The sequence below is a fragment of the Erpetoichthys calabaricus genome, chromosome 17 (assembly GCF_900747795.2).
Source record: "Erpetoichthys calabaricus chromosome 17, fErpCal1.3, whole genome shotgun sequence".
NCBI classification, from domain to species: Eukaryota; Metazoa; Chordata; class Cladistia; order Polypteriformes; family Polypteridae; genus Erpetoichthys; species Erpetoichthys calabaricus.
The window spans coordinates 75952664-75966000 of NC_041410.2; the positions used below are offsets into that span (position 1 = coordinate 75952664).

General features: G+C 42.8%; 1 protein-coding gene across 1 annotated transcript in view; it reads right to left on the reverse strand.

Annotated features, from left to right (window-relative positions):
* Nucleotides 1-13337, reverse strand: part of LOC114667294 (A disintegrin and metalloproteinase with thrombospondin motifs 7) — a 92102-nt gene that overhangs the window by 30794 nt on the left and 47971 nt on the right. Inside the window, exons 14-16 of the mRNA XM_028822548.2 lie at nucleotides 12826-12946; nucleotides 11351-11595; nucleotides 377-518 (exon numbers count right to left, since the gene is read on the reverse strand). Coding sequence (XP_028678381.1) covers nucleotides 377-518; nucleotides 11351-11595; nucleotides 12826-12946 — 508 coding nt within the window. The remainder of the gene's footprint in view (nucleotides 1-376; nucleotides 519-11350; nucleotides 11596-12825; nucleotides 12947-13337) is intronic.

A 13337-nucleotide genomic window follows, 5' to 3' on the forward strand; every position in this document is an offset into this window, starting at 1 on the left:
AAATATATTTATTGAGAAAAACATTGACATGTTCAATACTTATTTTCCCTGCTGTAATAGCACTTACAGTTGACTGAGGCAGATCTAGCAGAGCAGAAATTTCACATATTGACTTGTAATTAAGGTGACATCCTATGATGGTGCCACATTTAAAGTCTTCAGTACGAGCCACTCTACTGTCAGTGTTGGTCAATTGAAATGTGTTTGATTTTGTGCCCCTGTTCATAATGGGTGCTGTCGAAACACATGAACTTAGGAATTTGGAGAGGTGTCCACAGACATGTGGTCATACAGTGTGTGTTAAGATGGATGGAACATTCTCATGCTTATGTTAGTAATGGTCAATCAGTCCAAGTCATTGGTGTCCCCTTCTTACCTGTTCCACAGGTGACACTGCACTTTGTCCAAGGGCTGTACTGCCAGGAGAAGTCCTGCAGTGGGAGGTCATTCTCACTGTCTGGTTCTCGATGGATTGTGTACTCATAACGCACACCGGGGTTGGTCTCTTGGAAGAGGAGCTAATGTAAAGAAGACAAAGAGTGCCAGGTCAGGAATTGGCGCACTTAGTCAGAGCTGCACAGCACACCACCAATATTGTTAACATTGTCCCTCACACCACAACTCTGTTGCATACGCTTCCTCTTCTGTGTTACACCCAGCACACGCCTCATGTCAGAGGACAGTTGGAGAGTCCCGAGGATAGAGCTTTGGAGCCAAAAGACTGTTACAAGCAAAGGTCATCTCAGGGGTGGGCAAAACAATTTAAATAGTTCTTCGCTAGCTTATGCAAAGCAACAGGGAGGACGGCTTTGCACAGAAAATGAAATTAAAACACACAAGGGTGGCGCATTTTTCACATATTTCCAGGAATTAGGCGGCGGCCTCCCTTGTGGCCATTCGAGGAGGAGCTCAACGCTCAAGGCTCTTTTAGGGAGCCTTTATCCACAGCATAAACATTTCGGGGTTGTCTTACTGCCCAGGATCATCCATACATCCAAGGTCTAAACAGCTTAATCTAGTTCAGGGTTCAGTGGCTGAGATTAATCTGTGCAACATCAAGCACATGATGGGAGTCAATCCCGGGTGGGCTGCCAGTCCAATGCAGGGCACACTCGCTCACAGTCTTAGGCCAATTACAAGTCTGAAATAGACTGAAAATCCTCACTTTGTGGGTTTAGTGCAATCTAACCTTTGGTGTGTAGCTTCCATGCCCTTTCCTATTTTCATCATAATTTTAGCATCTTTCATGATAAATTTCATTTGTGCAGTATGGTGTCTTAAATCAGTGACACATACAGGTCTGAATCTACTTTACAAGCTCCTTGGTGTGTGTTTTCCTTTTCATTTGTGTGTAGACAGCTTTTATACTCTCTGTGCTCTGGAGCTGACTCAATGTTTTAGTTCTCCAGCTCAGAAAAAAACATCATTTGATTAAAATGGATGATTTTTACGCTTTGCTCAAATGCCATAAAGGAGAAGATGCTTGGATTCCAATGCACTGAGGGGCACTGCTGGACACAATACAGGAATCTTTCAAAACAGGATTAGCGAGACTTTCGATACTCATAGCTTGTTCTCTGCTTTCACCTCCACCATCTCCACCCCTCAACCACCTTAGTTACTGATAACTTTGCAACCTTTTAATAGGAAAAGGCGCCTGTCAGCATTCATTTCTCATCACGTCCATTAGCCAGTCTGCTCCCTGCTGGACACACCACAACATTCTCCTCTTTCTATCCTCTCTCCATCTTCCTCTCTAGCAGCTCCACTATCTCTCTATTTGATCTCATTCCCTACCATCTTCTCCAGGCTATTTCTCCTTCACTCATTTCTGCAGTTACACACGTCATCAACACCTCACTTAACACTGGTATTTTTGCTACATTGGCCAAACAGACCCTAATAACTCCCCTTCTCAGGAAGCCCACTCTTAGCCCAAGGATTGGTGATGGGCCCTCTCCTCTTCTCTCTATACACCTCTTCAATAGGCTCTATGTTCTTGTCCTATCAGTGCTATGCCAATGATATGTAGCTGTTCCTGTCATTACCTGCAGAGGAGCACATGGTATCAGCTTGAATTTTTACATGTCTCACTGATACTGGAACAATATTTCCAACCAAACCTGGCAAAGACATTCATTCTTCTTCTCCCAGCTTGTCTGTCTATACAGCACCCTATTTCTGTTCAGCTCATTATCGCTAACATCCATCAAGTCTCTACGCATACTTGGGGTGATGACCAGCTCGCCTTCAAGGATCATAGTGCTGCGGTTTCTTGGTCTTGCAGATTCACTCTATGCAACATCTGCAAGTTCAGACCATATCTAACAGAGAATGCAGCACAACTATTAGTCCAACTTTAGTTGTTATTTCTGGACTATTGCAACTACCTGCAAGTGTCACCAAGGCACAGCAGATGATTCAAAATGCAGTGGCATGTCTGGTTCATGTCTGGTGACACATGTCACTCCACTTTCAGATCACTACATTGTCTCCCTGTGGTGGCACATATTAAGTTCAAATCGTTGATCCTTCCCTACAGAGCAGTCAACGTGTCAGCAGCTATATATATGGAGACACTTATGAAGTCCTATGCTCCTTCTCAACCATGCAGATGTGGGGTGGCATTAAATCTTATCCATATTCTTTTCACGTGTAGTTCCTAGCTGGTGGAATGAGCTGCCCACCACCATTGCAACTACTGAGTCCCTCAATGTGTTTAAGAAGCATTTGAAGACTCTGTGTTTGGTGAATGTCTGTCTAATTGATATTACTTGTTAGGTTTTTAGGACCTGAACTACTGCGGTGGGTTGGCACCCTGCCCAGGATTGTTTCCTGCCTTGTGCCCTGTGTTGGCTGGGATTGGCTCCAGCAGACCCCCGTGACCCTGTGTTCGGATTCAGCGGGTTGGAAAATGGATGGATGGATGGATGGACCTGAACTAGCTATCATTTTTTCTGAGCTCTTCACTTGTGATGGTAACCTTGTCCCATAACACTTGTTCACAAACAATCCCCCAGTATGATGTTTACTCGATTATGTTGACCTCTTTTGTAAGTCACTTTGGATAAAAGCATCTGCTAAGCAAATGGATGTAAATGAATGAATCAATGCCAAACAAGGTGCCAGGCTATCACAGCCCAATTTAATAGACAAACTAAGCCGGGATATGAACCCCTGATTATGTCTGGGGGGCTGTCACATCATTCAGGGAAAGAACAGAATGGTTTCATATTGTAGCAAGCAAGACTAAAGGTAGAGGGCTGAAATATAAAAAATACTGCTGTACAATATGAATTATCAAAAGAATAATATAGTAATAATAATAATAACTTATTACATTTATACATCACTTATTCTTGCTACTCAGAGCGCTTCACACATTGAGTGGGGAGCCACTTACACCACCACTAATGTGCAACATCTACCTGGATGATGCAATGGCAGCCATTTTTGCACCAATATACTCATAACACATTATCTGTTAGGTAGTGAAGGGGTGCGAGATAGTTAACCAATCAGAGACAGCGGATGATTAGGGGGCAAGAATGACCATGCCGAGGTGGGCAATTTAGCCAGGACATCGGGATACACCTTGCTCTTTACAAAGGAGGCCCAGGGATCTTTAGTGACTGCAGAGAGTCAGGACCTGCTGTTTATATCTCATCTGAAGGACGTCACCATTTTTATAGAGCAGTGTGCCCGTCACTGCACTAGGGCATTGGGATCCACATTCAAACCATAGGTTAAGTGTCCCCTGCTGACCTCAACAACACCTCTTCCAGCAGCAACCCAAGCTTTTTCCTAGTTGGTCTCCCATCCAAGTACTGTCCGGCCCTAAACAGGCATAGATTCATGTGGATGACCTCTTCTGAAGTGCATGTGGTATGTCTGCTTGTATGGCACGGTGACACTGTGGGTAGTGCTGCCACCTAACAGACCAAGTGTCCTGGGTTCAAATTCTGTGTCTGTATGTTGTCCATGTGGAGTATGCATAAGTCTCAACAAATCTATGTGGATCTTCCCTTTCACACTGCCAAAGATGTGAACGTTAGGCCAATGGGTGAATCTGAATTGGCCCTTTGTGAGTGGCTGCTGTGATCCATGACTGTTTCTTCTTTTGTCAGAACCACCCTAATTTGGTTTAAACAATTAGGAGTATAAAATGAGATGAGCTCTTTTCCCACCACACACACAAGGATACATCACATTATTTCTCTGTATGAACATTCAATTCAAACAGTTGCCAATTAAAATTATTTTGTGGACTCAAACCAAAAATATTCCCATATGCTGTTCTAAGATCCCAAAGTACAACTACAACAGCTGTTAAGGCTCGTTGGAACCAAGCATGGAAACATCAAAGCTGACATCCAGTGCCTGCACTTGAACTTGATACTTATCCTGTTCCCTGATTTACACTCAGGGATTAGCCCTAGTGATTCCCAGTACAACGCTCTTATTGGTACACGGTGGGCAGGCAGAGTGGATGCCGCTAATTGTGCACAATTCTGACCATCTCCGGTGATTTGCTGTTTTCATATTTGGAGAGGCCTCTGGTACTGTGTGAGCATTTGGGTGAACGTGGAGACTAACAAAATTTGACTGCAGTGGGATTACGTAATTGGGGTCAGGAAATTGGAGTGAAAAGAGACAAAGCAAGGGGTCAGCACACAGAATGAAAACATTTGAAAAACTAGAGGGAAGGCAAATTCAAGCAGAGACACAATGTGCAGAAGGTTGACAGCATGAGAGGGAAAAGAAGTACTTGAGGATATTCAAGAAGCCAGAAACTGCCATTGAAGGCAAAATGATTTCATGGGTAAGTGGGCTGTTAGCATAAATATTGAGCCTAATTACAACAGACGGCTGGAGTGCGATGAGTTAGTGAGCGGTGCGGAAAGGCCTGCCTGGCGGAGTGCAATGGTGCAGTTAGCTCGTATCACCAAGAACATCTGGACAGATGAGGACAAACATGTTATTATAAAATATGGAGGCATGTGACAGGATTGGTTTCTAAGGGTTTGCCACCTGCGGAAAGGGCTCCAGGCAGAGGAGTGCTATGGAGATGCATTTCATTGAAAAAGGAACTCACACTGGAAATTAAGAGTCCCCCTAAATGCCAGAGGGGATAAAGCTCTGATGGTTTAAATTATGCTGTGGAACTACTGGGTGAAATTAAAGCTGGCTGAGAAGTGACGACGGGCCAGCAAAACTCCCACAAACGTGAGGAGGACAGACGCTTACACACCCTAAGCCCATTATAGTGGGTGTGCCACATGGGAGCAAGCAAGAGTGCCAGGCCTTTTGAAAAGAACAGGGGGCTCAGGGAACTGGTGGGTGAACACTTGGGGCTGCCACACAGAATTCTAAGCAAACAGCTCTAGGACTTCCACAGGCCATGACTGATCTTGGACGTTCTTTCGGAATGGCCCTAGAAGCACCCCCACAATGAAGATTTAGATATGGGTGCGATGTTAAATGCTGATCAGAGATGAACACCAGTGCCATTGAGTAGACTGCCTTAGTAAATCTTTGTAGTCACTCTATATAAACAGCGCAGTCTACCAATTCACTGATCAGAGCACTCACAGGCATTGACTTCCTACATCTAAACAAAAAATCTTTAATAAAATGACAATAACTGGCACAAAAGCATCTGACATTTGAGCACAGGAATAGTGGGAAAGTCCCTAGCCTCTGCCCCTCACACATACACACCCACACATACCCACACACACACATCTTTTCCTTATCTCTGCAAACAGTGCATGTGTCTTCAAGATGGAAAGGGCACTTAAACACCTGGGTCAAGGATCAACACACCAAGAAAGCGCCAACGGACTGAAATATGATCCATGAAAGGGCAAACTCTCTCTCCAGTGTCTCTTAGGATTCTACAGGGGGGTAAGGAAACAAGAGGTGAGTGTGGAATAACCTTCACTTTCTGTGATATTTTCCAACACTGTTCATTTTTCCACTGTTTTTTCAGATTTATGTGAAACTCCCACAGTTTATTTTACGAATAGAGAATAACTGCTGAGCTGTAAAGAAATGGAGCAGGATGGCAGTGCAGTGGTTAATGCTGCTGCCTAACAGCTCCAGAGTCATGGGTTTGAATTCCAGTCGGGTCACTGTCTGTGTGGAGTTTCCACGTTCTCTCCCAATGTCTGCATGGGCTGCCTCAGGCACCCTTGACATCCCAAACACGTCCATGATTGATTCATTGGAAAGTCTATACAGGCCCGGTGTGTGCATGTAGACTGCTCCTGACTTGTGTTTAAAGTTGGTAGGATAGGCACTGGATTTTTATGCCTTTGAACTGGAGAAGTGGATCAGAAAATGCTAGGATGGGCAAATCCCCATCACTGCCAAAAAAAAAAAAAAGAGACGCTACTCTGCTGGGCCCTTGAACAAGGCCCTTAACCTTCAATTGCTTCAGGGACGCTGTACAATGGCTGACCCTGTGCTCTGACCCCAAGGGGTATGCGAAAAGATGCATTTCACTGCGTGTTTTCCTGTATAACTATGTATGTGACAAATAAATAAAGAATTAAAGAAACAGACATGCAGTTTGGATCACCACTGTCATAAGTTTATATAGATGTAAGATGTTTTATTCCTCCCACTGACTGCATGGTTGAACCCATACAAATAAAATTCTCCAAAAAAATAGAAATAACCACACATTCTTTCAGTAAAGGAGGTTAAATCCAAAACCACATATGTATGATTATGGTAGTTTGACATAATGGATGAGCAGGACTAAACACTGAACAATAATTACCTCCATATAAACAAGATCATCACTGTATATGGTTTACTGTCAATTGAGTTCCCGAATATTGCACAGCAGTGAGAATTTTAAAGATCATAAGGTTCAGACAAGAGCATTCGATTACAGTGAACCCTCGTTTATCACGGTTAATCCGTTCCAGACTCTACCGCAATAAATGAATTTTCGCGAAGTAGGATTCTTTATTTATAAATCAAATATTTTCGCAGTTAGAGTATAGAAAACCTGTTTACGACCTTCTAAATACGTTTTTTTTAACATTATTAGAGCCTTCTAGACATGAAATAACACCCTTTAGTCACCATTACACTCGTATTACCCAATATATTAGACAAAATAAGAGAAAATAAGACATATTAGATGTTACAAATATCATATTATTATTATTGTACTGTACATTTAATTACACACACCACACACAGTTCTTACACACAACCACTAACCTATGAAGGCACGAACTCAGTAGGAGAAGTCTTCAGGTTGTAAGCTGGAGCGCTGATCGCACCCCTCAGAGGACACAGATGCCCCTGGGGAAAACTCCTGAAACAGCTGATAGTCTACCTTCACATTGCTCCCTTACCCTTCTTACTTGGGCTATAACGCGCGATAAACCTCTCACGCGGTACTCCGCTTACTTAAAAGTATTGTGCAGCGCCTCTCAGCTTTGGAATTGGTTGTTTTATTTCTCTCTCTCTCAGACATTCTCTGCTCCTGGCGAACTGTCATCTCTGACTTGTCATGGAGCACGTTTAAACTTTTGAAAAGAGACAAATGTTTGTTTGCAGTGCTTTGAATAAAGTCCTTTTTTTCAACAACCTCCTGTGTCTCTGTGCAACATCTGTGACCCACGCATGACAAGGTGGTGCAGTATCTTCAGCAGGTGCGTCGTTGTCTTCTTTCCGCTGAAGGAGTACTAGGAGTAGGCAGTGGGTGGTCTGGTGCGCGGCTGAAGAACATCTTGATAGGCAGTTGCTGGCGCTGTCTTTTCATATGCGTGAGGAGGCTTTTGTAGGGTATTGCCATCTTTGATCATATCCAAGAGTTTCACCTTCTCCTGGATGGTAAGCATCTTCCTCTGGCGCTTAGTTTCATTGTCAGAAGGCGTAGAAAAAACAGCACATTTAGGAGTCATTGTGGAGCTTAGATAAAAGTTCTCAGAAAGTGCGTGCGTAGTGACGTAAGCGTGTATGAGAAAAAAATCACAATAGAGTGAAGCTGTGAAAGTCGAAGCGTGATATAGCGAGGGATCACTGTACTGTCTTGTGTTTATGGATCTGATAACAGGGCAGAAGTGGATTAGTGCTGCTGTTCCAAAGATCCAGAGTCCTAGGTTCAAATCCTGACCCCATCGCTATCTGTGTGGAGTTAACTTGTTCCTTCAGGTTTATCCCTGGAGACCCCTCCCCCCCCCACCCCCCCCCCCCCCCCCCCCGCCCCCCACAGAATTCCATCACACAATCCAGAAGAGGAGCAGGTTAGGTTAATTGGTGGCATGAAACTGGCCCTGAATAGGGGACCCTGAGTGTACCCTGGCATTTTTGCCAAGGATGGCTGATGCCTTCTGCTCAGTATTTACAATCAGAGTAAAATTTAAAATAATGGAAGCCGATGTAGCAGTTTCCATAGTCTTAATACTTGAAACGTTACATTCACATCTAATTCCAGCAAAAAAAAAAAATACATGTAATAAAACACAACCTTGGTGCTGCACTTCCAACTCTGTTTCATACCTGCCATGTCTTTTTTTTTTACTTTCTCCTATACAAAGTATAGGGAAAGTATTGTAATTGTCCAAAGATTTGATGTCGAGATTGTGATAACGTTTTAGACCTCCCTGAGTCTGAAAATACTATTTTTGGAATTATGTCTGTGTGTCTCTGTGTCTGTCTGTGTGTGTGTGTAAACACAATAACTTGAGTACGCTGTCACTTAGGTGAACCAAATTTTTCAAACAAGTATTAGGTACAAAATGCAGATTTCTATCAACGTTTGGGCTATTTCCGTGGTACTTTATCTTTTATTCATGCAGCTGCAGAGTCCAATTTGTTCAACATTACTTTTATAATAATTGTTCAATATATTATTAATTTGATTTGATTTGTTGTTGATGGTTCATTAATGTACATAATATAAAAATATAATCATTGTCTTTCAGTTTATTCCTCATATATCCTCGTCCATATCTGAGTATACGAGAAAGTCGAGGGGAGACCGCTCCCAATTTTTTTATAACATAAATGAGATGCCACTTCCCTGACTCTACGATAATTGGCTCCATTTACAAATATCACACCAACAAAGTTCAAAGCCAGAACGTGTCTCGTGTAAGTTTATTATATACTGTAGCTGTAGAGTGGGAGGGGTATTTTAAAGTAGTAGGTGGGGTTTGCAAGGAGGTGTGGTTTCACAGTGGGAGTGGTTTTGCCGATTATATGGCAGATGCATCACTGCCAGCTAACAGTGATAAGCTATTAGCACTTCTTACATACAAAATCATGGCAATGGTGCAGGTTTTGTGAAAATCTGAACACTGTTATCATCAACAGGATTATCAAGTTTTTAAACTTGATATTTTATTATAATTACTGAAAATTTTCTAGATGTCTTTACCCAAGGCGACTTATAAGATCATAATTCATTACAAATGTTTACATATATACATTCCTTTAAGCACAGAGCCACCCAGTGAGTCAGAGACGGGGACTGTACTGCGTCTTTGTCACCACTCCAAACTTCCTGCTGGCCACTTATTTTTTCTCATTGCAATTAAATAACTTTGTTCCCTCACAGCCTTTGCAAAAACAAAGCAAAGCAGTGGATTTGAGCCATTGACCCAGCCCCTTAGCTCAGAGTAGTCGACTGATGGCCCTTACCTCATCGGTCCACTTTCAGAATTACATAGGCAAGATGGCATTCTTACTGTCTCTTACAATGTGCTACTCCATTAATTTCTGCTCTGTCATCCTCACAATGCCAGGATATATTCATACACAGACACTTGAAGTCAAGCATATTTACAGCATATATACGATAAATACCACACTCATACAAAATTAAGTTACGTCTACATACACAAACACTCAGCCAGCAGCCAAACCACATTCACTTCAGAGGAAGTCATCCACATGATGCTCAACATGCTCAGGCCTGGCCAATACTTGGATGGGAAACCATCTAAGAAAAGCTTGGGTTGCTGCTGAAAGAGGTGTTGGTGAATCTAGCAGGGGGCGCTTACCCTGTGGTCCAAATGTGGATCCCAATGCCCCAGTGCAGTGACGGGGACACTGTGCTTCAAATATGGTGCCATCCTTCGGATGAGATGTAAAATCGAGGCCCTGACTCTCTGCGGTCATTAAAGATCCCTGGTCATCTTTCGAAAAGAGTAGGGTGAATCCTGATGTCCAGGCTAAATTTCCCATCATGGCCCCCATTCTGGACCCCTAATTATCCCTTGCCTCTGACTGGCTAAAAATATCTCACCCTTTCCCCACCTAACAGCTAATGTTTGGTGAGAGTGCTGGCACAATAATGGCTGCCATCACATCACCCATATGGGTGCTACATATTGGTGGTGGTTGAACTGGTTCCCCTCTGTCAAAGAGTTTTGAGTAGCGAGAAGTGCTCTATATAAATGTCATTTATTATTTTAATTATTTCTTATTCACAAACAGTACAAATCACACACACGTGCACTGCTTTCATAACATGACACCCCAATTTGAGACTAAGAAGGCTGTAGAGTTCAGTGTGATTGGAAATGCGGCACTAGCCTCAATAAAAAAAACAAAACCACCACGTCAGGCAGTACCAATTAATTACAGGTTCATAGAGCGAATGAACTGGTCACTCATACTAGACAGTAAGAGGTAGCCATTCTATGGTATACTCTCCTCACTTGGCACATTTGTTTCACTCAGTAGCCCCCTGTATCTCTGGAATACTGTATATAGCACCTCCATTGGGTCACTAAATATTATAAGAGGAAGCCAAACAGCGTAGCCAACATAACACCAGGAACAGCTCCAGATGCAATTTTAAAGTGCCACCCATTGGTTTTAGAATTTTTTGAAAATGCGCTTCTGTAGGTAAGTTAATTTCAAATTGACTATATATTAGTACCCTGCCACTGGCCGGTGCTCTGTCTAGAGCTGTTTCCTACATTTCACCTCATGCTGCTGGGATAGGTTCCTAAATCCATGCCACGATCCTAAACTTGACTAAGGGGTTAAGACTGTGTTATCTTATATTGCTATACATTATTATATTTTTGTTCATGTCACCACTCTGTGCTGGAGCTGGCCTTGAATCTACAGTACATTTACTAATTCATCTGATTCCTTTATCCAAGGCAACCTCACATTTGAATTAGAATTGGTTTCATTTCTTTTATTTTTCCAATTTGAGCACAGCCATGTGAAGTGACTAGCTCATGGTCAAACAGTGATAGTAGCAGGATTTGAACCCACAGCCTCAGGGTTTGAAGTCCAAAACCTTAACCACTGCACCACACTGACGAAAACCTCTGTAGCTGCTCCCCCCTCCGCAAACCCTTACCTGAATCCACACAGGCTCTAGTGTGGGCCCTGGGGAGGTCAGATTCTCCAGGTTTCCATTCCGCTCATAAGTGAATGTGGTCCCAGCCACTTTGTAATCTCCATTCCACTGGATAGTCCAGTCGCCATTCAGGAAGTACTTGTCAGGATCGCTGCTTCTCAGGGCCAGGAAGTTTCCAGCCTCTGCAACTTCTTCAATGCGTATCTCGCGTGCTCCTTCTGGGATTACGCCAACATCCACATAGCCTAAAAGTCCAGAGGAGAAGTGTAATGTTGCAAATGGAAATCTGGATGGTGTCACTCTAACTTGTCACTGGAAGTGTTTCCAAGTAGAGCAAACGTAGTTAGCACTGCACAGTTGTCTCTATATTTTGTTTGACTAGTGGACATTTCAGATGATTTTGTTCAAGATGTAAATATAATCTGCAAACCCACTATAGATGAAAAGGGAATAAAATGAAAGTGGAGTATGTAGAAGAAGAGAAGAGTCTGTAAAGAAATGAAGTCATTTTAAGATGTATTCTGATTAAGAGGAGTGATGTGAAGACAAGTGTGGCATACACTGGAAGCAGTCACATAAAAAAAAAGTAATACAAAGGGAGAGGAGTGGTCTGAAGAGAAGGGTGGGGTTGGAAGTGGGAGGGGCAGTCTGAAGGGATGGGCCTGTGGTATAGTGGGAGGAGCTATTTGAAATTGGGGAGGAGCTTAAAGTGCTAGTCTCAGGAGGAGCTTGAATCTAAAAGCAGGAGGGGCATTGTCATTAAATGAGTGTGGTCTGCAGAAGTGGAGTGGTTCGAAGAGGCAGAAGTGGCTTTAGTTACACTTATGGGCATAAGGAAAAGTGATAAAAAGTGAGAGACAAGTCCGAGGAAGGGAGTGTGATTAAGGAGAAGATGAAGGAAGTCTGAAGGAAGATGAGTGACTCTTATGGGGAATCCTGAGTTAGTGGAACAGTAAGCCAGAAACAAATGGGAGCATGAAGGAGAGAGTTAATGTCAGACTAGTAGTTTAAAGAGTATTTGGGTTAAAGTGGGAGAAGAATTTTAATAGAAGGCATGCGGCCTACAGAGGCGGGCGTGGCTTAAAGGAGGGGGTGGAAGTGGCCTAGAGAGTGAGGTATGGTCTGTGAATGAGGGATTTGTTTCAAATGACAGAAGGAGTTAAAAGAGTGAAAGTGGCCTAAAGTGAATGATGGACATCTTAGCTGGAGTGGGAGGATCTAAAAATAACAATGTGGCTTAAAATTGAATAAGTGGCTTGAGGAGGGACTGACATAAAAGGTACAGTAAGTGTCTCGTGAAGAGAATGAAGTAAAGATAAGGGGATTCAGAGGACAGTACAGCAGCATTATGGCTGAGGGACCTGAACACCAACAAGCCACCACCAGGTGGGAGTCAGTATCAGTAGCCCCAGGAATAATGGGGAATGGAGAGAAGTGAGAAGCCATATTTATCAGCAAGGTAATGAGCATCTTACCAAGTCCTTCACTCTCCTCAAAGGTCTTTGTCACTGTCTCACAGGTGGAACCATTCCCATGGCAGACTCCACAGCGATCTTCAACAGCGTTTGAGTCGATTTCATAGTCACAGCCAATATTCTGTAACATCAAGTGACACAGGATCAAAATGCTAAAGTACACTGTGTACTCATGGATGTGCAAACTCTCATTATCCAATGTAATGAAGACCCATTTTATATACTCGTGTAACTGGTGTCTAATATAGTGTCTTTAGTTATCTAGGGCTTCACTAAATCCTGATAACATGGCCTTTCCACATGTTTTTTTTCTTAATAGGAGGAATTTCAGAGCTGTAACAGTCATTTCTTTTTATGCTCTCTGTTTTAACCTTTCACTCTGTTAATTAAAAAAAAAACATTGAGAAATAAAGGAATCCACTGTGGTTGCATTAGTCCTTTGAGGCGGTTTGTACAGAACATGTAAATCATAACGCAGAAGCTTCGAGTGTTAACTGGTATCAAGGCTGTGG